Source organism: Lithobates pipiens, unplaced genomic scaffold (genome assembly GCF_037356315.1).
Source record: "Lithobates pipiens isolate NorthernLeopardFrog02 unplaced genomic scaffold, aLitPip1_a1.2 Scaffold_16, whole genome shotgun sequence".
NCBI classification, from domain to species: Eukaryota; Metazoa; Chordata; class Amphibia; order Anura; family Ranidae; genus Lithobates; species Lithobates pipiens.
This window is the reverse complement of record NW_027507748.1, coordinates 373,731,833-373,758,058: the sequence shown is the minus strand read 5'-3', so window position 1 is coordinate 373,758,058 and position 26,226 is coordinate 373,731,833. Positions and strand designations below refer to the sequence as shown.

At 42.7% G+C, this 26,226-nt stretch overlaps 1 protein-coding gene across 1 annotated transcript in view; it reads right to left on the bottom strand.

Moving 5' to 3' along the window:
- APPBP2 (amyloid beta precursor protein binding protein 2) overlaps positions 1 to 25,939 on the bottom strand; it is an 83,889-nt gene extending 57,950 nt beyond the window's left edge. The window contains exons 1-2 of the mRNA XM_077484467.1: positions 25,539 to 25,939; positions 11,673 to 11,731 (exon numbers count right to left, since the gene is read on the bottom strand). Coding sequence (XP_077340593.1) covers positions 11,673 to 11,731; positions 25,539 to 25,676 — 197 coding nt within the window. The 5' untranslated portion in view covers positions 25,677 to 25,939. The remainder of the gene's footprint in view (positions 1 to 11,672; positions 11,732 to 25,538) is intronic.
- Positions 25,940 to 26,226: the final 287 nt, after the last annotated feature.

Below are 26,226 nucleotides of genomic sequence, written 5' to 3'. Positions count from 1 at the left end.
TCACTTCTGTGCGTGTTTTAAACTTATTTTTAGGTTTAGCCTTGGATAAAATTTCAGGGTTACCATGAGATGACCATAGGACAGTCATTGTACATTATCCATAAATCAACCAGTAAGAATCATCCATGAAGCAAACACTTAAACGCTATACTCTCCCTTACATATACAGTGGATATAAAAAGTCTACACACCCGTTAATGTCAGGTTTCTGTGATGTAAAATAAGCTATAGATATCTCTCTATACATCTCTCCCATCACAAAATCCCAGGTGCCAGGTCGCCGTTGCGACTAGAAATTGTGTCCTAGCGCCTGGGTTTGTCACTGACAGGTGCCTCTGCTACAGGCTGGCTGTGGGTTCTTGGGAAAGTGGAGGCCCTCCAAACACAGAGCACTGTCTGGTAGTCGGGATGGAGCAGGAAGAGAGCAGCTGCTGACATCCTCCTCCCTTCTCTACACACTGTTGGCAGAGCAGCGCCGCAGTGTGTGAAACTGTGTGTGGAGAGAAGCCGTCAAAATTGAGGCTGAAAGTTGGGGTGGGCTATCCAACACCAGCCAGCGGGATGGGATCTTGGCGGGCCGATACGTGTATGTGGTCCCGCCGCTTTCTTAAGCTGCCCAATCATTGGCTGGATAGCTGCTGGGTCCCACCCACCTCTGACATCACGTTGAATTTGTCAGCTCTTCTCTCTCTCTCTCCATACAGATTTACACGCTGCAGCACTGCAGAAAGCATTCAGTTTCACAGTTACACAATCAGCAGTGAAACCTGCCAATGCCAGTTAGTGCCACCTGCCAGTGCCATCCAGTGCAATCCAGTGCAATCCGCCAGTGCCAACCAGTACAATCCAGTGCCACCTGCTAATCAGTGACAACCTGTGCCACCTGCCAGTGCAATCCAGTGGCAAGTGCAATCCAGTGCCCATCAGTGCAGCCTATCAGAGCATATCAGTGGAGGGGAAAAAAAAAAAACCCACACACACCACACTTAGTGCTCATGCACACGGACGTTTTAAAAAACTGGCTGCAAAGCTAGCTCCGACGCCTGGAAAAAAATAAATAAAAATCGGCGTTAACGCGATTTTTACCACGTTTTGCATTGGCGTTTTTGCGCGTTTTTTAGCGTTAGCGCTAAGTAGCGTTTTTAAAGAAACACATCTCTTGGCTATAGCACTCAGAAAACAAAGAAAATATGCTGCGCGTTTTTGCGCGTTTCCCGCGATTCGCGTTTTTACAGCTCTAGCCAGGGAACGCACTGGTCCTGGGTTTTTTTACAGCTTAAAAACGCCTATGCCATTTGCAGCTCAAAAACGCCTAGGTGGGCATGAAGCCATAGACTAACATGGACAGGCCTTTTTAAGCTGCAAAAAACGCTCAAAAAAGCGGCTGTAAAAACGTCCGTGTGCATGAGGCCTTATTTGCAAAATCTTAAAACAAAAAAGTTGATTTTATTTATTTTTTAAATATTGTCCTTTTTTTCTCTTGGCATCAGTCATGCGCAATTCTTATTGCCCGATGACCCAGACATGCAGTTCTGGGCAGAGGATTTAAAATAACTGGCTTCTAACTTTTTCAGCTGGCTCCTAGATTCTAAGCAAATGTGTCAAAGATAGATAGATAAATATACATACACACACAATATTTTTAATATTAATGTGACCTATAAAATGTACAACTCAACTGAAAATCCAAATTTTTTTTTTTTTTTTAGAGAGGGGAAGCAAAACTAAAATAAATGTGGTTGCATAAGTGTGCACACCCTCTTATAACTGAGGTTGTAGCTGTGTTCACAAGTAAGCATATCACATTCGAACAGATATTAAATAGTAGTCAGTACACACCTGCCATCATTTAGAGTCCTTTCGATTTACCCCAAATAAAGTTCAGCTGTCCTAGTAGGTCTTTCCGGACATTTTCTTAGTCGCCCCCTACAGCAAAAGGCTGTCTACAGAGAGCTCCCAAAGCATCAGAGAGATCTCACTGTTAAAAGCTATCAGTCAGGAGAAAAGTACAAAAGGAATATCCAAGGCATTAGATATACCATGTAACACAGTGAAGAAAGTCATCAAGTGGAGAATATATGGCACAACAGTGACATTACCAAGAACTGGATGTCCAGTTCTTGGTAACTGATGAAAATAAGGAAAAATTAAAAATAAATAAACACACTGGTCAGGGGTGGTACAACAATCTCCCGTATTCTTCATATGTCTGGGCTATGGGGTAAAAGTGGCAAAATGGAAGCCTTTATTTATTTATTTTTATCCACTTTCAGACCGCACCATTTTGCTGACTTAAGACCAGACAACTTTTTGCGATTCCGCACTGCATCTCTGACAATTGTGCGGTCGTGCGACGTGGCTCCCAAACAAAAATTCATGTCCTTTTTTCCCCCCACAAATAGAGCCTTTTGGTGGCATTTGATCACCCCTGCGGTTTTAATTTTTTGAACTATAAAAAAACAAAAACAAACAAAAAAAACAACCCCGCAATAAGCCATTGATTTGGTTTGCGCAAAAGTTAGACATTTGACACATTTGTGGGTCCATTGTCATTTATACAAAAATCGGTGCTATACAAATGCACCAATTCCTGTGTAAATGGCACTGGCAGTGTGGGAAAATGTGTTATGGTCTGAGGAAACCAAGGTTGAGCTTTTTTGGCTATAATTACAAAAGATATGTTTGGTGCAAAAACACTGCACATCACCAAAGAATACCATACCCACCGTGAAGCCTGGTGGTGGCAGCATCATGCTTTGGGGCTGCGTTTCTTCAGCTAGAGCTGAAGAAAGTTCCAAATGCCAGTCAATATTGGTACAAAACCTTCAGGCTTCTGCTAGAAAGCTGAACATGAATGGGAACTACACCTTTCAGCATTAGAATGACCCAAAACATACATCCAAATCAACAAAGGCATGGCTTCATCAGAAGAAGATTCAAGTTTTGGAAAGGCCCAGCCAGAGCCCAGATCTGAATCCAATTGGAAATCTGTCGGGGTGATCAGAAGAGAGCTGTACACAGGAGATGCACACGCAATCTGACATATTTGGAGTGTTTTTGCAAAGCAAAGTGGCAAATATTGCCAAGTCAAGATGTGTCATGCTGATAGTCTTTTTGGGTAAGAGTCTGAGTGCTGTAATAAAATCAAAAGGAGCTTCAAACAAAAAGTATTAGGGAAGGGTGTGCACCCTTATGCAACCATATTAGCTTTTTTTTTAGTTTTACTTCCCTCCATTTAAAAGATTTCAGTTTGTGGTGCAACTAATACTGTTTATAGGTTACATAAAAAAAAAAAAAAAAAAAAACCCCCACACAACGAAAGGATTTATCTTTGTCTAATTTTTTTACATCACAGAAACTTGACATTTTAACAGGGGTGTGTAAACTTTATATCCACTGCATTTCCCCTGGAATAAAGCACTGCAATGTTAGTCTATATGTCCGTTTACAGATATATTAGTAGAGGAGTGTTAGCAAAAATAAATCAATAAATAAAAAACCAACACACACGCGCTCTGTCGTCGCCATTGCAGGTTCGGGTACCCAGCAGTGTAGCCTTTCGGCATCATGGCAGGAAACATACTACCTCTCCCACTCATCTCTCCTGCTGGCCCAGCGACGGAAGGAGGAGAGAGGAGGGAGCCTCAACCATGAGATGAGGCTCCCGGAAGTAGGAAAGGATACCTGGCAAAGATAGGCATCATGTCCCTCCCCCACCCCCCTCAGATGAGCGGAAGTTCCACTTTTAGGTGGAACGCCATTTTAAGTTACTGGCATAGAAAAGTATGGAGGCAGCCACTGCTAACCTTTGAGAACTAACTCCCTGGCTATCATGCTACTGTTCCTGAATCTTTTGCCTTGAACAAGTAAATAACTGAAAAAAAAACTGACTACAGTAGTAGTCTTGTTCCAGTTCATTGACTCAAAAGTCATAAAGTCAAATAGAAAAGGTGACTAGAGGTCACAAACCTCAGGACTTTAAAAAAGGTGTTTTATATTGTTAATAGGAATACAAGATTGGTGTATTAGATAATGTACAAAAAAAACAAAGCAAAAAAACATGAAATTTATAAAAAAAAAAAAAAAAAACAGGATTGTATTTCAAAAAAAATCTGTTACTACCACTTTCTCAACTTCTTTCACTCAGCAGAGCTTCTTCAGGAAATATATATGGGGAGACAGTTAGGCAACGGAAAAAATAATACGATAAATAATATTTTAAATCATGTAAATATTTGATGCTATATAATGTATTTACATGAATTCAAATAATTATCGTATGTTTCCATTGCTCAACAGTCTCCACATACAATATCTCATGAAGAAGCTCTGCTGAGCGAAACATGTTGAGAGAGGTAGTATCTGTGTGCAAAAGTTTTGCAATGTAACAGATTTTTTTGAAATGCAATGCTGTTTTTATGAATTCATGCTCTTTTGCTTTGTTTTTGTAAAAAAATTATCACAAAATAAAATTTTTGGTACATCTAATACACTGTTTTTGTATTACTATTAACAATATAAGACACCTTTTAAAGTCCCGAGGTTTGTAACCGCTAGTCCCCTTTTCTTTAATACTAACTGGGATGTGGTGTCATGGTTTGACTCCTCTCTTTAAATTTGATTATAAAGTCAAATAGTCAGGTTACTACAATTTTCAAAAGGTGGCTAGCAATAGCAACCAATTTTCACATTACAGTCATGCCCCCCTCCTTAGCCCATTCAGATCTATGAAGACACCGCAGCTTCAGAAACCCTATACAAAAACACACAGTTGTGCTCATAAGTTTACATAACCTGGCAGAATTTATGATTTCTTGGCCATTTCTTCATAGAATATGAATGAGAACAAAAACTTTTCACTCATGATTAGTGTTTTGCTGAAGCCATTTACTATCAAACTGTGTTTACTCTTTAAAATCATAAATGACAGAACAAAATACCTAAATGACCCTGATCAAAAGTTTATATACCCAATGACAGCTTGAAGTCTTTTGTGGTATTTTTGGATGAAGCTCTTTATCTTCTCAGATGGTAAAGCTGCCCATTCCTCTTGGGGGGGGGGGAAGGCTTCCAGTTCCTGAAAAATCTTGGGCTGTCTTGCGCGAACTGCACATTTGAGATCTCCCCAGAGTGGCTCAATGATATTGAGGTCAGAAGACAGATGGCCACTCCGGAACCTTCACTTTATTCTGCTGTAACCAATGACAGGTCGACTTAGCCTTGTGTTTTGGATCATTGTCATGTTGGAATGTCCAAGTACATCCCATGCACAGCTTCCTGGTTGATGAATGCAAATGTTCCTCCACCATTTTTTGATAATATGCTGCATTCGTCTTACCATAAATTTTGACCAAATTTCCTGTGCCTTTGTAGCTCACACATCCCAAAAGATCAGCGATCCACCTCCATGTTTCACAGTAGGAATTGCGTACCTTTCATCACAGGCCTTGTTTCCTCTCCACATGTAGCGTTTATGGTTGTGGCCAAAAAGCTACATTTTGGTCTCATCACTCCAAATGACTTTGTGCCAGGAGGTTTGAGGCTTGTCTCTGTGCCATTTGGTGTATTGTAACAGGGATACTTTGTGGCATTTGCCTAGTAATGGCCTTCTGGCAAGCCCGTATTTCTTCAATTGCATCTTGAAACAGCAACACCATATGTTTTCAGAGAGAGTCCTGTATTTCACATTAAGTGATTTGTGAGTTTCTTTGCATGCCGAACAATTTTCCTGGCAGTTGTGGCTGAAATTTTAGTTTGTCTACCTGACCGTGGTTTGGTTTCAACAGAACCCCTCATTTTCCACTTCTTGATTAGAGTTTGAACACTGCTGATTGGCATTCTCAATTCATTGGATATCTTTTTATATCCCTTTCCTGTTTGATACAGTGCACTACCCTTTCCCGCAGATCCTTTGACAATTCTTTTGCTTTCTCCATGACTCAGAATCCAGAAACGTCAGTACAGCACTGGATGAAAGATGAAAAGGGTCTGTCACGAGTCCAGAAACTCAATGACCTTTTATACACACACATATATATTAGAAGTAAATAGATCAAAGGTGAGGATAGTTACCTTTACTAGCCATTCAAACCCCTTTGTGTCAGTGTGTGTGTGTGTGTGTGTGTGTGTGTGTGTGTCCACACACACACACAGAGAGGTTATCCTCAAAAGGTAGGGGTATAATAAGAATATAGGTACCATCATCCTGAAAATTCAATCAGAGGTAAGGAAGGGTGAGTAGGTACAATAGGGGCTACTCCAAATCACCCTAAAGGGTCTTAGGACTAGTGAGCTGTTCCATACCTCAGTTTTATCTTCTTGATATTGCCATCCCGGGTGTGTTATTCTACTTAAAACTCCACTACTATTAGGTGGGTTTTTTGAATATCTATTATCCAATTGGGTGGTTCCTCTTAGCTGCTATCTAGCCCTTTTTTTTTCTTCCTTTGTCTCTCCTGTCCACCAATAGTACGTGCCGCTATTTGCGCCGTCCATAAAAGGACCAGGCACATGCACAGGTTTATTTGCATGCGCATCACGGAGAACCAGACAGAGACGTCAGACGCCCAGCGCACACTTGGGCGCCTGGCTTTCGGGTTGGGGGCTTAAATGGCACACATTTCTGTGTCTATGCAGGGCGGCTGCATACCCAGGAGCACTTTTCATGAATTTTTGTCTGGCAAGTTTCTTTACTTATTCTATCTTTGCTTAAGTTAATTTCACGCTTTAGCAGGTGTCTTTCACCTGATTTATTGCTCGAATCTTCATTTTTTAGGCTTTCTGCAGTTTAACCACTTGCCGACCGCCGCACGACGATGTACGTCGACAGAATGGCACGGGCAGGCATATGGGCGTACCTGTACGTCCCTGCCTTCCCGCGGGTGGGGTACCAGCGGCGGTTGGTTTTCGTTCAGAAGCGATCCGGGATGAGGGGGCGGCCATTCATTCATGGCCACCCCCTCTCGATCGCTCCTGACGAATGGAAGTGAGGCGTGACATCACTTCCTCTCCTGTAATGTAAACACAGGAGAGGAAGTGATGTAATCTCTCCTCCGTGTCGGTATTTTTCGTTCCGGCACCGAGGAGAGAGGATCGGTGAGTTGCACCAACACGACACTTCACAGTAGAACATGCCAGGCACACTCACACCCCCCCCCCCCCCCTTCACCCCCCGATCACCCCTGCCCCCCCCCCCCAGTCACAGTGACACCAATAGCATTTTTTTTTTTTTTTTTGCATTGGTGTCATTTGTGACTGTAATAACTGTTAGGGCAGTTAGGATTAGCCCCTTTAGCTCTAGGGTACCCCCCTAACCCCCCCAATAAAGGTTTAACCCCGTGTTCACCCCCCGTCGCCAGTGTCACTAAGGCTGGGTTCACATTGCAGCGGTTTATGAGAACGGATGTGATTCGCACCACACAGCCGTCGCATACAGCCCCCTCTCCCTTGTCCGGGGAACTGTGATAGACAGATCCCCCGTCCAATCTGGACGGGTGATCTGTCTATCAAAGTTCCCCCGAACGAGGGAGAGGGGCTGTATGCGACGGGGGAACACACAGCTATTAAAATTAAAGCTGTGATGTTCTCGGCGCTCTATTGAACCAGACGGCGGAGGCGGCTCTCCTGCGCTATACACCTCTCGTGATGGGCGGTGCTCAGCCCCACCCTATTTTCGGTGCAATATATATATATATATATATATATATATATATATATATATATATATATATATATATATATATATATATATATATATATATATATATATATATATATATATATACACATATACATATATACATATATATACACACACACACGTGGGTGGAGCCTGTGTGTCATCACTTACAACACAGGAACATTAAGGCCCCTGTCACACTTGTGTGACTTGTCATGCGACTTTGCAGTCCCAAGTCACATGATAAATGGTACCCCCTGACTTCATGGCTCCTGCTGCATCTCAGCCAATGAGGGAGAAACCCAGGAGCGTCTTGGCTCTTATGCACATTGCTGGATCTGGCTCAGGTAATAAGTATTGGGGGGGGGGGGGGGACCGCACACTGAAGAGTTTTCCTTGCCTTCATGCATACAATGCATTAAGGTAACAGAATAAATCCAGTTTTAAAAACCTTTTAAAAACACAAAATGGGCCATCAAAGAAAGCTCAACACAAGTTATAAAGCATACAGAACTAATGTCTATCAGGTTCATCATGGGTTCCAACAAAAAAACGAAAAAAAAAAAAAAAAAAAAAAAAAGTTACCCAGCTGCTTTATCAAAAAAATCACGTGCAAGCACATCATTTTGTATGCTTAACAAAATGAAGAGCTTCAAAAGCACAATGTAAAACAATACACTTTACAACATCCTTCACACGTGACATGGTTTAGGCACAATGTACTTCTATTTACTTTGTCTCTGCTTTTCTAGTATTTACCCAAATTCAATACTTGTTCTAGTGAGCATTACAAAGCAATGCTAAAATGGTAATAAAGTATAGAGGGGGAAAAAATAAAACACCCCAAACACAGTATGATGCAGTATGCCACAAACATTAGCAAAGGCATCCGTTTAGCAGAGTCCCTCATGTTATGTTTACTGAACAAGCTGCAAGAAAGTGGAAGTTGGAGGTTCTGAAACAGTTAACCCCTAACATTCCCTCCCCTCTGTATCCAATCAGGCAGGCACTTGCATTACATAGTTGATGGTAGATCTATATGAGATTATTCAAATCAGATTGTATAGTGTATGCTGAGCGTTAGAAATTTCCAGTGAAGACAGGTGACCTTATACACATGGTGTGGAGATGACCAAATTTTTTTTGGTACTGGGCAGAGATACTAGACGTTAAACAGAACCTTCGGGACAGAGTTGGATTCAGTGGGTAGTCTATGTGTGTTGGGAAGTTTGGAGGAAATTGGAGAGCTTGCATTAAAAAAAAAAAAAAAACAAAAAAAAAAAAGAAGAACCAAGGGAATTTTCCGTAAAGCCAACAAGACTAAATTCAAATCCTGAGGATTCAGGGTTGCCCTGACAGGAGGATTAATCTGCGCTACCCCCTGAATAAAGCTGCGTACCAGAGAGTGAGAAGTGAGACGTACCAGAGAGTGAGGCTCTCTGTGATAAATAGACCCCATCTTGACCCTTCACGGTGGGTTTCGTTAAACCTTCAGGAGCAGGGGATCCTTCAGAAACCCACAATCCTGGACCAACAGCACCCTGCCAGTTAAAACGTTATGGCCTCACTACCAAAAAAGTACTGGATCCCAGGGATCAGCTGTCTAAAAAGAGAAGCATTCACAGGCAAAACCTAATTTCTTCAGATACAAGGCCTGTGTACCATTCAATTTGGCCCAAAATAGGACACTTTGAATGGATCCGGCTGCATAGCTGGCCCCAGAAAGAATTGCTCTAGTGGAGCTCAGCACATCTTTACTCGTGACCAACACCTTAGGTAGGGGCTTCTGTGTCCCGTGATTAGAGGTCGACCGATATATCGGCCGGCCGATATATGAATGAATGAATGAATGAAATACTTATATAGCGCACAATGCGAACTGAATCGCCTCTAGGCGCTGTGGCGAGCTTTGATCATCTGCTAAAAGAGGAAGGTCTTGAGTTTTTTCCTAAAAGCCAGGTGATTTTCTTCCAGGCGGATGTTGATTGGTAGAGCATTCCATAGCCGAGGCCCTTGGACAGCGAATCTCCGATCACCCTTGGATTTATACCGGGCTTTGGGCACGAGGAGGAGGTTTTTGTTGGCTGATCGAAGACTGCGGTTTGGTGTGTAATGATTTATTTTCTCCATTAGGTATTGCGGAGCTTCTCTATGCACGCATTTGTGGGTGAGGCAAAGGGTCTTGAACCTGATCCGATTTTTTACGGTTAGCCAATGTAAGCTCCTCAGTAAAGGAGAAATGGATTCCCAGGGTTTTTTTCCTGTTATCAGCCTTGCCGCCGTGTTTTGGATCAGTTGTAATCGCGCAAGTTGATATTGTGGTAATCCTATGTAAAGCGAGTTTGCGCCGATATTTGCCGTTTTTTAAATAATCGGCATCGGCGACGATTTAGAACTACAGCGGGACTTTGAAATGACTTCTGTATAGAAGTCAGTGTGAGTTGCCTGAGTCGTCATAGCAACCCTTTCCGCCTCTCTGGGCAGGCTGCCAAGAAAAGAACTAAATGATACAATGTTTACACTTGAATGAATGAAATCATCTCAGTGTGTAGAAGTTCTCAGTTTAACCATTTAAAGACTAAATCTTTTCTGACACTTGTTGCTTACAAGTAAAAATTCTGTATTTTCTGCCAGAAAATCACTTAGACCCCCCAAAAATTATATATATTTATTTAGCAGAGATCCTAGGGAATAAAATAGCGGTTGTTGCAATATTTTATGTCACACGGCATTTGCACAGAAGTCTTTCAAATGCATTTTTTTGGGAAAAAAAAATACACTATTTAAAAATAAAATAAAAACAGTAAAGTTAGCCCATTTTTTTTTTTCGTCCAAAAGTTTTGACTACCTGTTTTTATTTAATACATAGGTTTTTTTTTTTTTTTTTAAATCTAAATCATACATACAAGTAAACTGATTGGAGGTTTGTTTTGTTTAATAAATGTAAGAAATTTTCTGCATCACTTATGAAGGCTGCTTTCACACTGGAGCGTTGATGTTAAAACGCAAGTTTTAGCGGCTCTTTACCATCATTTTAGCGGTGCTATTTGGCTGCTAGTGGGGCACATATAACCCAGCTAGCGGCCAAGGAAGAGGTTAAATGCACCCATGAAGCACTGCTGCCAAATCGCATCGCATTGCATGCGCTTCGGCAGTGGTGCCCATTCATATCAATGGGCAGGAGTGGTGGAGGAGCGGTATACACCACTCCAAACGTGCTGCTTGCAGGACTTTTTTTTTTTAAGATCCTGCCAGCGCATCGCCTCAGTGTGAAAGCACTCTGTCTTTCACACAGACTGCAGGGGAGCCATTTTGCAGGCACTTTACGGGTGCCATTTTTAGCCCAAAAGCGCCTGAAAAACGCCCCAATGGGAAAGGGGGGATTAAAAAAATAATAATAAAAAAAAAAAAGGAAAAAAAATAAATAAAATAAAATCGGCCTAACATATCGGCCCAAAAAAAAAAAAATAAAATAAATAAAAAAAAAATAAAAAAAAAATCGGCATCATATATCGGCTATCGGCCGCCATGATTTCTAAATATCGGCATCGGCCAGAGAAAAACCCATATCGGTCGACCTCTACCCGTGATGTACTTCAAAGAAAAGGATTTTACAGGTAAGCTGTTATAAAAATCCTATTTTCTTATCATACATCACGGGACACAGAGCCATAGTAGTTACTACATGGGATGTCCCATAGCAATGGCAGCTGAAGGGTGGGAGACACAACAAAAGTAGGGCACCAAGAGACAAGAGGAGTTATACTGCAGCCTGCAGGACACTGCGCCCAGAGGTGATATCCTCTTGATCTTTTACATGTATTTGGTAGATCCTGGTAAATGTATGGACTGAAGACCAAGTTGCAGCCTTGCAGATCTGAGCCATGGAGGCCTGGCGATGCACTGCCCAAGAAGCAGGAAAAGCCCTGATGGAGTGCGCTTTCACATGAAAAGCAGAAATTTTACTTGTTAACCATAAGGCTGAACAAATCACTTGACAAATCCATTTGGAAATAGTAGATTTTGATTCTGCCCGTCTTCTTTTAGGACCGCCTGGCAATACAAACAAAACATCTGTTTTGTGAATCTGAGCAGTCACCTTTAAATAGACCTAGACCACTCTCGCTAAATCAAGAGAACATAGTGACCTCTCTTCCACAGAACGAGGTTTTGGAACAAAGGCGTCAGAACAATATCCTGGATTAAATGAAAACCTGTCACTACCTTCGGTAGGAATTTAGGATGAGGCCGCAATACCACCTTATCCTTATTTATAACCAAATACGGCTCTTTACAAGAAAGCCACCAACTCTGATACTCTTCTAGCAGAGGATATGGCAACCAAAAAAAAAAAAATTATTCAAGTCCCAAGGGTTCAGGGGTGTCCTAACTGGAGGATTAATCCATGTTAACCCCTGAATAAAGTTATGAACCAGAGCGTGGGGAAGCAAGTGGTTTGGGGGAAAAAATAAAAAAAATGATAAGGCCAATACCTGTCCTTTGATAGTACTCGGGCTTTAACACTGGAGTGAAAGGAGCAGCTTTTTGCTATTTTTAGCACTGTAGCACCCAAAAAACACTGGCAGTGTCAAAGGGGTCTAAAACTATGGCCTTACTACCAGTACTGGATCCTGGGGTCCAGCTCTCTAAAAAGAGAAGCGTTTACAGTCAAAATTCGGCCTAAAAAGACACTTTGAATGGATCCGGCAGCATGGCTAGCCCCAGCAAGGATTGCTCCAGTTGAGCTCAGCACAGCACTTCTTTACTCGTGACCAACACCTTAAACACTGGTGAAAAAAAGATTTACAGGGGAAAGCTTCCCACTGAGAAGAGACACAGGTGGACCATGCTGCTTAACCCCCCTAGCGGTAATCCCGAGTCTGGCTCGGGGTAGGAATATACTGACAGGAGCGGTAACCCCGAGCCAGACTCGGGGATGGCTTCGTTCGATGCAGGGGAGGACACAGGGAGCGTTACTCACCTTGTCCCCTGGATCCAGCGATGTCCGCCGCGCTGTGCGATCGAGCCGTCCTCCGCTCGATTCACAGTGCCAAATGCCGCCGAGCTCCGTTCCCTGCGACGTTACGGCGCACGGGAGCGGAGAACGGCGGCAAATTCAAAAATGTAAAAACACACAAAACACACACAGCACTGTAATCTTACAGATTACAGTGCTGTATTAAAAAATACACACCCCCTTTGTCCCTAGTGGTCTGTGCAATGCCCTGCATGCACTTTTATATTATAAATACTGTTTTTTACTGCCTGGAATTTGGAGATTGTCCATAGCAACCAAAAAGTGTCAATTTGTTAGTGTTTTAGGATTTTATTACATTATTGAATAATTTTTATTATTCTTTATTATATTATAAACTTTATTATACCCGGGATGTCTGCTAGACTCTGGTTTGAACAGATTTAAGAGCATTATTCCTAAGAATTACAGGACTACAAAATAAAAGCCAGATTTCCGTGCAAAATAATTGTACCGCTTTCATCACCTAATTCCAGACTGAATCATACCGCCAGGGAGGTTAATAAGGGATACATGTTATCAGAAAAATATGTTTAATACAAAAAGGGCCAAGACCAGGTATCCACCATCGTTGTCCGTTTAAGAGCAGCTGCATCATGATTCAACCATGCATGCACGCAGGCACCTCTAAGCCCCCGTAAACACGGTCAGAGATTCCGACAACCAAATCCGTCTGAGTAATTACGACGGATTAATTCCGGAAGTGATGTTGCATACACACGGTCAGACTAAGTTGTCGGAAAATCCGATTGTACATAACGTGATGACGTTATTTCGTTACGACGGGACTATGTTCAGGCTAGTAGCCAATAGCTTTGGTCTAGGAATTTGATCTGAGCATGCGTGGCACTTTGTCCGTCGGAGTAGGCTACACATGATCGGAGTATGTCCGATCGGAGCATTTTGTCGGAAAATTTTACCGGCAAGTTGGAAAAGTTGGTCCGTCGGATATTCCGACGGAAACAGTCCGAGACTACACACAGTCGGAATATCCGACAAAACGGTCCGATAGGACACAATCCGTCGGAATCTCCGACCGTGTGTACAAGGGCTAACAAGGCTATTAATTAGAGTAGGTATTATTCATAAATCAGACTAATGCTCTCAGTGACATGCACCATACATGACAAAGTCCATCCTGTCACTATGTTTAACTAGAAACCCTTTTAACAAAAAGTCCCGTTAAAGGGTGGTTGATTGAGTCAAGTTGCTAGTCCCACAGAGACAGCTCTAATTAAGATGTGTAGCAAAACAAAGCTGTCAGTGTGGAGAGATGATTATAACCCACAGTTAATATCCAGTCCAGAGGCACAGAAATACACAGTTTCCCAAAGTGGAATTACATGTATTCACAGGGTCTGTTGGAAAAACAATAGCTCAATGACGCTGTTATGAAACGGGCTAATACTGGCTGACACAAGCGCGATATAAAAAAATAAAAATACATAAATAAATGTCATCCATGACGCATAGAGTCTGTCGTTATGCCAAATCCAAAAGGGAATGGGTCTGGGCCGCAGCTCTGTGTCTGAATAGATATTACCAGAGGATCTGCTTGTTGTGGCCAGAGGAAAGGAGGAAATGAAGGCGTCTGACACAGTGCCGTTTCCAGCATCAGGCGGTGAGTGCTCAATACAGCCCCCAGTGGTGACACATATGCATTTCTCCTTATAATGTTGTCATGCCTAAGAAAATCTCCACTTACCTTTCCTCGCTCCTGGACCTGCAACAGCTCCCTGCCAATAAAACTTACAATTATGCAGGGCTTTTTTTGACAGCGGTATGGTCGCAGCAAGGCTGTATTCACACCTGGGTCTGCTGAAATGCTCAAAAAATAAAAAAAATAAAAAAATAACAAACACGTGTCTGTCTGCCCGCATTTTTGAAAATGCACTAAATAAATGGTAAAAAACACACAATAAGCTTGTGGTGCCATGATTTCTTAATGCCATCCCAAATGTGGACATAACTCCTGGTGTTTTGTTACACGTTTTCCATGTGTGGAACACAGAAAATGCTTGGCTCAGTGACAAAAAGGTACTTGAGCTGCTTTTTTTGTGCATAGGGAACCCCATTCAAGTAATCAGGCTGTTGTACTTAGTAAATATGTGAATGGGCCTAAGGCATCAAAGCTGCTTTACATAAAAAGGGAGCCCTACAGTATATTTCCCCCTCATGCTTTCCATTTGATTTGTCCCCATCCATATTTCAGACCTGCCCAGGATGTTGGAATCTGATGACTGTAAGGCTACATTCACACCTTGCAATTTTCATGCAGTGCTGTTTCACAGATGTATTTTGGTGCATGACCATTCTGCTCTAGAAGGTGCATTTTGCTGAAAACAGATGCAGCAAGGAAGATTTTGCTTTTTTTTTTTTTTTTTTTTTTTTTATTTCACCAAAACAAAAAGGTCTTAGTGCCGGTTCACACTACCGCGACTTGTCAGGCGACTTAGCCGCCTGACAAGTCGCGCTCCGTTCTGTACTACGGAACCGTTCTAATAGGAGCGACTCAAGTCGCTCCGACTTAGAAAAAGGTTCCTGTAGTATTTTCGGGGCGACTTCAGGCGACTTGCATTGACTTCTATACAGAAGTCATTTTGCAAGTCGCCGCTGAAATCGTGTGCAGGTCGCGTCTGTGAGACGCGCTGCAAGTCACGTCGCCCCTGTGTGAACGGGGGCTTAATGTAAGTCTGAAAGCATCTCCTAGCAGTGTTTCTCAACTCCAGTCCTCAAGGCACCCCAACAGGTCACGATTTCGGGATTTCCCTCAGATGAAATGGCTCTGGAAACAAACAATAATAAAAAATAAAAAAATAAAAGCGCATCTGGAATAGATCTGGAGGATGTTTTTGTGGTGTATACAAGCTTGAAGACCTTGTAGCTCTAGAACTGGCCATACACAAGTAGCAAAATCTTTTAAGAACATTCGTTTGATGTTAAGCACTAGCGGGGTCAAATGAACATTCGTTTTCAACCTCTAGCGATGAGAAAATTTGAAGGCGCAATATGGATATGACCGATTAAAATTTTGTATAATAAAATATGTTTATTTGGGAAACTACAGCCATTCCAAAATGAAATGTTAAAGCAAAACAAATTTTGCTTAAGGCTGGGTTCCCATTGCAGCGGTGACGAGAATCCACTGCAGTACAAATCACATGCGATCTCTGTGCGATGCGAGTTCAGCCATACAGATAGTATGGCTGAATTCGCATCGCACCCGGCCCAAACTCGCACAGGACCCTTTTTTTGGTCCGCAGCAGAATTGGATCGCATGGGTGTTTACACCATGCGATCTGATTCCTGTCTGAGTTTGCAGATCGCACTGCGATATGCAAACTGATCTGGGGGTGTCATTAACATTTCACTGACACTCCCAGCAGTTCGCATAGGGCAGTGTTAACTGCTGCCGGGAGGCATGCGATGCGGGAACACGCAGCGGATTCACAGCGTTCCCACATCGCTGCAATGTGAACCCAGCCTTAGTGTTACTAAGCCCAGGACCCTGCATTCACTGTGTCTGGTCTCCTACAGTACACAGAACATGGAAATGCAGTTTAGTAAATATAAACTGCTCAATTCCTTTTCTCATCAGCAGTATATAGCAGGCTTGTGACTCATCAGTGACCAGCTGAGCACTGGGTAAAGCTTGTAGGAGTCTTTATACTCTTCTGGACTGTCCTAGGAGGCTGCACGATCAACGATCACCTGTCTGGGCAGTGGCGATCACGTGCAACTGGCCTGCCAAGTTTATCGCAACATTTTTTTAGCGCCAAGATTAAAAAAAAAAAAAAAAAATTGTATCATTTGGTTCTGTTCTGATGTTTGCATAATACTACTCGTCAGCAGTCCTGTAGTATCTATTTCCACTGTTATCTGGGGGTCCTGACTTACGACATGTGAGAGGGTTTGGTGTCATTAGCTCGGCAAAATAGGGTGTTTTATAGATTTGTAAAATTCACGTTGTGTGATTTTAATAGATACTTTGTAATTTAATAAAATGTTGTATTTACTCCTTAGGGTGGCGACATTAAAATCCCATATTTGCTTCAATTTGTGTTACTATGTTCCCCAAGGGATGAGGCACCATGTATAATTACATTTTCGCAAGATTAATATGCATCGACATTCCATACATCCTTTAAACAGTAAAGTTAAACCAATATTATTGTATACAGTAAAACCTTGGATTGTGAGCATAATTCATGCCAGAAACATGCTTGTAATCCAAAGCACTCGTATATCAAAGCAAAATTTCCCCATAAGAAATAATGGAAACTCAGATGATTTTTCTACAACCATTTATTCATAGGTCTTTCAGTTTATAGTCCACTTAAAAGATTATAGCAATGTGATAGATTGTGTAACCATAAAATGTCCATTGCCTCCAATTGCCTCCACAAGGCAATTAGAAGCAACATCCTGCAGGAGCTACAGAGTATAAAAAAGAGAAGTGTAGCAATATGGTTACATTTAATGAAGGTACAACATTTAGCAAATCACAAGGTTGATGATTAACTGCTTAAGGACCGCCTCACGCCGATAAAGTCGGCAGAATGGCACGGCTGGGCACAAACACGTACCTGTACCCGATTCATTAAGTGCCCAGCCGCGGGTCAGGAGCACGGCACGCTCCCGACCCGGTCCTGAGCTCCGTGACCGCGGGACCCTATCGCCGCTGGTGTCCCACGATCGGGTCACAGAGCTGAAGAACGAGGAGAGGTCTGTTTAAAACCTCTCCCCATGCTTCCTAGTGTGGCTGTCACCGATCGTACTTCCCTATAAAAGGGAACAGACTATCGGTGACGTCACATGCCAGGCCACGGCCTCCTACAATAAAAAAAAAAAAAAAAAAAAAAAAAAAAAAAAAAAAAGCACATAACCACTAGGGGGCAGTGTCATGTTAACTCCTTCACTGCCAGTGTCATTTACGCAGGAATCAGTGCATTTAAATAGCACCGACTGCTGTATAAATGACAATGGTCCCAAAAATGTCCGATGTGTCCGCCATAATGTCACAGTCACAAAAAAAAAAAAAAAAAAAAAAAAAAAAAAAAAAAAAAAACTATCCCCTATTTTTTTAAACACTATAACTTTTGTGCAAACCAATCAATCGCTAATTGCGATTTTTACTAAAAATATGTAAAAGAATATGTATCAGCCTAAACTGAGGGAAAAAAATGAATAAATAAAAAAGTTATATATTTTTTGGGGATATTTATTATAGCAAAAAATATTGCATTTTTTTCAAAATTGTCACTCTATATTCGTTAATAGCGCAAAAAGATAAAAACCGCAGAGGTGATCGAATACCACCAAAAGAAAGCTCTACTTATGGGGGAAAAAAAAATAAAAAATTTTGTTTGGGAGCCACGTCACACGACCACGCAATTGTCTGTTACAGCGACGCAGTGACGAATCGCAAAAAGGGGCCTGGTTCTTTAGCTGCAAATTGGTCTGGGGCTTAAGTGGTTAAGAGGAGGTGCATGGCACAGGCATCCGGGATAAAGCTGTTCACATAGACCATCTCCCGCACAGCCAGCTCTCACCACCGTCAATCTGCAATAGTGACCAGGAAGACTAACCCGATCGGAAAGCGAGGCTTGAAGCGCAGCGTGGAAAGGATGACGTTAATGGCAGTGAAGAGGCTAGTCTGTGAACAGCTTTACTCAGGATGCTTGCATACTTACACATGCCTGTTTTAATCAACCATGCGAGTTGCTTAATGTTGTACCTTCATTAAATGTAACCATATTGCTACACTTAGAGGTGCCTCTGTTCTCTTTTATACTCAGTTGCAATGTGAGGCTACTTGTTTATGAAGACATCACTTGTATATAAAGTCAAAATTTAAAAAATTAGTTTGCCTTGCAAAACACTTTAAAACAAAGGTTTTACTGTAATGTGAAAGATGTTAGAATTATGATCAGTTCTCGGCCTAAGAAAAAATAAATGAAAAGAAAAATTGCGATTTTCATTTTATTCAGAATACTGCAGCTCTACCATTACCAGAGGTGTAATTGTAATTATATATACATACACACACACACACACACACACAATCATAAAAACAAAAAACAAAAACAAAAAGTGATCTCAATTCAACCCCTTCTGACGAGCTGTAAATGCAGAGTTTGCTGATTCTTTCATATAAGTGGAAAGACTGATTTACCAAAACCATATAATATGATGTCAAACCTTAGGAGTTTCTATTTGTATGCAATCTGGCAGGTCCTTGCACTACATGGTTTTGGTAAATATGAATAAAATAATCAGCAGAAAATATGATAGTGTGTATGAGGCTTTAAAACATCCAGGCAGTCTGCCAAGTTTTTAAATGAAACATTGTAACCAACTCTTCCTTCTTTGCACACAGAAGTTACCCTTAGAAAAGTCTACTTCTGAGCGGAAAAGGCATGGCTATTTGCCTCCTTGCCTTTTCTGGACTGTGGGAGCAATGTACTCCTATCCCCAGTAACATTCTTAATAATGTCATCCAGCGAGGCTCCAAATAGCCTCTCTCCCTGGAAGGTCAAGTCCGCCAGTGCTTTCTTAGATGCCCGGTCCGCAGACCAGCATTTCAGCCAAATCAGGCGATGTAGCACTACTGCTGATACAGAGGCTCTAGAGATCAAGGGGGCTGTATCTAAGGTTGCATCACAAAATTGATGTCCTTTTTTTTCCCCCCACAAATAGAGCTCTCTTTTGGTGTCATTTGAACACCCCTGCGGTTTTTATTTTTTTGCACTACAAAAAAATAAAAATAAAAAAAAAAAACATAGATAGAGAAAATATATTATATACACACACACTTATTTTTTTTCCTCAGTTTAGGCCAATACGTATTCTTCTACATATTTTTGGTAAATCGCAATAAGCAATTATTGATTTGTTTGCGAAAAATTTAGAGCGTTTACAAAAATAGGCGATAGTTTTATGGCATTTTTATTAATTTTATTTTTTACTAGTAATGATCAGCGATTTTGGATTGTGACTGCGACATTATGGCAGACACATGGGACATTTTTGGGACCAGTTATTTATACAGCAATCAGTGCTATACAAACGCAGCGATTCCTGTGTAAATTACACTGGCAGTGAATGGGTTAACCAGGGGGTGGCAGTGTAGGGGTTAAGTGTGTCCTAGGGGCATGTTACTAACTGTGGGGGTCTGGGCTGTGTGTTAGTGAACACTGATCTCTGCTCCCATCACAGGGAGCAGAGATCAGCGTCACTTGTTGCTAGGCAGAACGGGGAGATGCTGTTTACGTCGGCATCTCCCCGTTCAGCCTCCCTGTGAAACAATCGCGGGTATCCCCGCGGCGATCGAGTCCACGGGACCCACGACAGGACTCACAGGTGTCGCGAACGACACGCACGCAATTTCAAATGGACGTACCTGTACGCCAATTTGCCTGCCCATGCCATTCTGCCAACGTACATGGTCGTGCGCCGGGCGGGAAGTGGTTAAAGTTAGCAGAACTACTGTAATGCCTTGTACACAGGGTCGTACATTCCGACAACAATATCCAGATTTTTTGCGACAGATTTTGTGCCAAACTTGTCTTGCATACACACGGTCGGACAAAGTTGTCGGAAAATCCGATCATTCGGAACGAGGTGACGTTCGTTGCCTACGACGGGACTACGTAGAGGCTAGTAGCCAACAGCTTTGATCTCATAATTTAATCTGAGCATTCGTGGCACTCTGTCCGTCGGAATTCTCTACACACGATCAGAAAAAGTAAGATCGAATTTTGTTGTCGAAAATTTTTTAGAGCCAGCTCTCAAACTTTTCCCCGTCGGGATTTCCAAACGGAAAAAGTCTGATAGAGCCCACACAGGATCGGATTATGTTGTCGGGAAATCCCATCAGACCTTTTCAGTCGGAAAATCCGACCGTGTGTACAGGGCATAAGTAATTAAAAGACAAAAGCTAACCAAGTGATTCAGTTAGCACCAATTTAGACAGGGAACTGTACAGATTGTTTAGTGTATGGTCAGCCTTGACAGGTTCTTATACTATAGTTGATGGCAGATTTACCCACTCCAGGCCCGGAAGATTAGCTGCTCAACGACCAGGCCATTTTTTGAGATCCGGCACTGCGTCATTTTAACTGACAATTGCACAGTCATTTCGACGCTGTACCCAAACAAAATTACATCCTACACCCAGCCCCCACCCCCCCCCAATAGAGCTTTCCTTTGGTGGCATTTGATCATTTCTGCAATAATTTTTTGCGCTGGCGGAAAGAAAGAAAAAAATAAAAAATAAAAAGTAGCCCTTTATAGTACAAAAGATTTGATAATCACTACTATAAAAAGGGGTTCATTTATACTGTTTAACAGTGAAAGTAATATGTTAATTATATTTCTTTATAATAAATACACCCAGAAGTAGGATACACGGGCATAACAACTAGGAGTCAGACATGAAGCTATATGAAGGTTGGGAGAGATAAATCTTATATTAAAGTACTAAAAAGCTGAGACTCTTGTGGATATATACGCTTCTGCAACAGAATGCACAATACTGGTAAAAGTTTAATTTATGACCCCTTTCACACTGGGGAGGCATTTTTGGGCACTTTAGCACTGAAAATAGCGTCTGCAAAATGCCTCACCTGCAATCCCAGAGTGCTTTCACACTGGGGCTCTGCGCTGGGAGGACGTAAAAAAAAAAAAAATAAAAAAGTCCTGCAAGCAGCTTCTTTGGAGGCACTTTAGGAGCGAGTGCCCCTGCCATTGAAGTCAGTGGGCAGCACCTCAGCAGCAGCGCTTTTAACCCTTTATTCAGCCACTAGTGGGGGTTAAAAGCACCCTGCTGGTCTCCAAAAGGCATCTCGAAAACTAGCAGCGCTTTACCGCCGACACCCCGTCTGTTTGAAAGGGCTCTAAATTTAACGATAGATAGATAACCTGCTCTGTGATGATTTTGCACAGAGCAGCCCTGAATCTCCTCTTCTGGGGTCGCCCACCGACGCTTCTGTCTCCTCCTGCCTTTAGAGTGTCCCAATAGCAAGCTGCAAAGTATAGTATAGAGCGCCCCTATAGTAAGGCAAAGTTATATAAAAAAAAAAAAAAAAAAAAAAAAAAAAAAAAAAAACACACACACAAGCTTATGCCTTTAGAACCACTCACTTCCCGCCCAGGACTACATGTGGCATTGCTCCTCACACACATTCACAAGTTCTCAGGCACTTACTGATATGTACGGATGGTGTACTGAGCTGTATGTGTGCTGCACTGTATTTCCCGATATGTAAACAAATAATGTATTCTGTATGCAAGCCAACGAACTGGCTGGGCGATTGATTACGACACAATCGATTAGTTGCTTGAGCCCTAATGAGTACCCCCATAGCAAGGAGGAAGAGGAGCTAAAAGGACTGCCGGGGGGGACCACAGAAGAAGAGGATCGGGGCTGCTCTGTGCAAAACCATTGCACAGAGCAGGCAAGTCTAACATGTTTAAAAAGGACAGGAAGGAGAGTGTAAACTATAATCAAACTTTTAAATGTTGTCTGCCCTTTGCCACCACATAAACTTCCTAAAAAAAAAAAAAAAAAAAAAAAAAATGTCTTATGTGATCACGTGACCACAAAGCGCCAATAATAAAATGAGCTGAACCACAAAGCGCAGTGATGTCTTCCTCTCCAATATCCACTAGAGCAGGGATATGCAATTAGCCCACCTCCAGCTGTTGCAGAACTAGAAGTCCCATGAGGAATAGCAAGACTGACAGCCACAAGCATGATGGGACTTTTAATAATAAATATATTATATACATACACATACACTAGGAGGTTGTACTGAGTGAGAGAGTTGGAGCTAAGCAGTAAAAGAAAAAAACAAAACAAAAACAAACACCATACACAAATCAAAGTTTTTAAATTTATTAGAAAATATAGAGGCGGCAAAATTAAAAACATATGGCAGTCACTTAAAGTAGAAATAAAGTAGGTTTATATAATAATTATTTTTTATTTATTTTTTTTATAAAATAATAAGTTTCACTTTTATTTCTATTACAAGGAACGTAACCATCACTTGAAAAAAAAAAGTAAAATTTTTTTTTTTTTTTTTTAATTGCCCTTGAACAGCTATGGGCAGAAGTTTTGACGTCACTTCCACCCTGCAATGATATGGAGACAGGTGAGGACCATCTTCCCCTAACTAGTCTCCATGTCACACAAGGACAGCATCTGCTGACAGCCCCAGTAAGCAGCAGGCCCTCTCCCACTGCTGATAAAAGTGTGGCAAATCCGCCACAAAGACCACTATGAACAGACCACCGTTTTTTAGTTTTTTTAAAGCATTGGCCCATTCTCCAGGGAATTGTCCATGTCACTTGGTTACCCAGAAGTAAAAGCCCCCCTCCAGGAAGTGAACATGGAGGTGGCCAGCACTGGATGATCACATGAACATAGCTTTTGGTAAGAGAAAGTTTACACAAGTCTCCTTAAAAAAAAAAAAAAAAAAAAAAAAACCCCAACCACACACACCTTAAATAGGTGTGTGTAACATAATAAAAAGTGGTGTCTTCAACTGGTATTAAGCCCCCTGGTTACACTGCTGCAACTTGTCATGTGATTTGACAGTTTCCAATTGCAAGGCATGGAACTGTTCAAATGAGTGCGACTCGCGACTGTGTTGCCACTTCCGATTTGAAAAAAAAAAGGTTCCTGCACTATTTGCAATTTCACATGCGACTTGCATAGACATCTGTGCATGAAGTTACAGAGATGTCAGGCAGTCACACCTGGAATCGCACTGACCTGTGGCTTTGAAATTGTGCTATTTCAAGAGCATGATTTGAAAAGTCTCATTCAGTGTGAACAGGAACTTAACCAGCAAAAAAAAAAAAAAAAATGCCTACAGGCAGTGAATTTATGACAGAAGAGACCCTTTCCATCTCTACTGTCATGAAGGCTTCCTCCTGCCTGTCAGCTATCATGTTCACAGAGCCACGCATGTGCAGCTCTGCGTATATTTATTTCCCTGGGCAGCACTATGTCTAAGTGGTTAGCACTTCCGCCAGGCAGTTGAAATCCCAACCACTGGACTTTGCATGTTCTCTCTGTACCTGTGTAGGTTTCCTCCGGATATTCCAGTTTCCTTCCACACTTCAAAGACATGATTGGTAGGTTACTTGGCTACTGCCTAAATTGGCCCTAGTATGTGTATGGATGCAAGTTAGAGACCTTAGAATGCAAGCTCCTTGAGGGCAGGGACTGATGTGAATATACAACATATATGTAAAGCGCTAGCCCCCTGTGACACCTGGCAGATCCTGCCTAGCCATGCTGACTCTGATATATCAAGGCTGCTGAGCCCTGACACTGGAGTCACTCATATGTGCCTCTGACATCCGCAGCCTACTGTCTCCTCTGTCTGTCAGCTTGTGACAGTTCCTGCCCCCTCAACTCCTTCTGCTTAAATAACTTTCACCTCTTTTTACCATCCTCTCTGTGTTCTAATCCTGTGTGCCCCTGTGTGAGCAATTTACAAAAACACTTCTCAGCGATCACATGATCCGCTGGCTTTCTCCTCTCCCATCCGATAGCAGCAGCGGGCAGGGCTGAGATTCTCCTGCCGACATCACTTGTCACTGATCCCTGTGAAGAGAGGTATAGCAGACTTTACAAAAAAAAGGGGAGGTCTACTATACCTCTCTTCACAAGGATCAGTGACAAGTGATGTCAGCAGGAGAATCTCAGCCCTGCCCGCTGCAGCTATCAGATGGGCGAGGAGAAAGCCAGCCGATCATGTGATTGCTGAGAAAAGGGTTTTTGTTTTTTTATATAAATCACTCACACAGAAAGGATGGTATGAAGAGGTGAAAGTGACTTAACCACTTTAAAGCTGAACTCCAGGGGAAAAAAAAAAAAAGTTTTCCAATGCGGTGGGACTATGCCTGCCCTACACTGGTCAACCACTCATTTGTGTCTAGAGGATTGGAGAGTGGGGATACTTATCTAATGTTCCCAGCACAAAACAGGTCCCTATGCCTCCTGCACCATTTGCCCCCCACTCCGCTGCCCGTCCATTTTTGTCTAAGGCAGGGATATGCAATTAGCAGACCTCCACCTGTTGCAGAACTACAAGTCCCATAAGGCTTAGCAAGACTCTGACAGCCACAGGCATGACACCCAGAGGCATGATGGGACTTGTAGTTTTGCAACAGCTGGAGGTCCGCTAATTGCATATCCCTGGTCTAGGGGATTGGAGGACAGAGATACTTACCTAATCGACCCTGCACAACAACATTCCCCATGGCTCCTCCCCAACCCCCCTGCAATCTTGCGTGGACTGTTCCTGACGTCATCATGCCCATAGTGCTGCTCTGGACATGAAGAGCATCAGGAACAGTCCAGCGTTGGAACATGGGGGAGCGCCACTCGCAGGAGATCAGGCGAGTACGTGCTCCTCTCTCCTAGGCAAAAATAATTGTAAAAAATAGGAGCAGGCACAGCCTCACTACATGGGAAAACTTGTTTTTTTGGTACAAAGTTGGGCTGTAAAGTGACTTAAGAGAACCCAGAAGAAAGATGGGAAGAAGAAATACCCTGGACCTGCCAGATCGTTGACAGCACAGAACTGGAACGCTTTCTTGGCAAGTAAGGCTGCTATATCCCCTAAAAGAATAAAGAAGAGTTCCGCAGTGCTTTTAGCTGCACTTTGGGAAATGAAAGCTTCCAGGTGAGGTCAGCGATTGGCTAGAAGTAGCAGCAAGTGTGTCCATGAAGGATAGACAAGAGTGAAGTAGTGGCAGACACTCCAGCTGACACCTCTCTATGACCTCATCACACACTCCTCTTACCTTGTAGTACACATCGAACTGGATGTTCTCCGGCAGGCTGCGGATGTCTCTGCGGGCTCGGCTGTAGTTATCCACCACCGCGGAGATAGCCGTGTTATACAGGGTCTCCGGGATCCACTCCAGCTCCACGGCCGCCATGTTCTGCCGACCCCCCTGAGCAGTGTACACTGCCTCCCCCGCTTTACGGCCCGGGAAGCTCCGCCAGCACCGAGCGGCCGTGACAAGCGCCCAGTGTAATGCTGTGTGCTCGCCGTACCCCCGTCACACTCCAGACTTAGACCGCTGTCCCTCCCCGGGATGTGTCACCCAGGAGCCCCGCTCTTATTTGTTGTCATAGGCGGACATCTACAGTCTCTATGTCGCCCTCATCACTGAACGTGAGCGCAGCGCTGGCGTTACGTCATCGCGCACTACGGCAGAGCGAGAGGAGGAACCCGGAGAGGGCCGGTCACGTGCTCTGAGATAGAACACCGGCAACAGGCTAGACTTGCATTTGATGGATGTAATGGATAGAAGGTCCCTGCTTTACCTGACAGAGCATCACTTATGTCTGCTATACAGCTCTGCCACACCACAAATCCCTGTCTAGCTGGGAAGTAGACCTGATTTTCCTTTACTGTTGTTCAAGATAAAATGATAACTGAAGGCAAACTTTTTTTTTGAAAGTTTTGGACAGTGGGGAGGGATT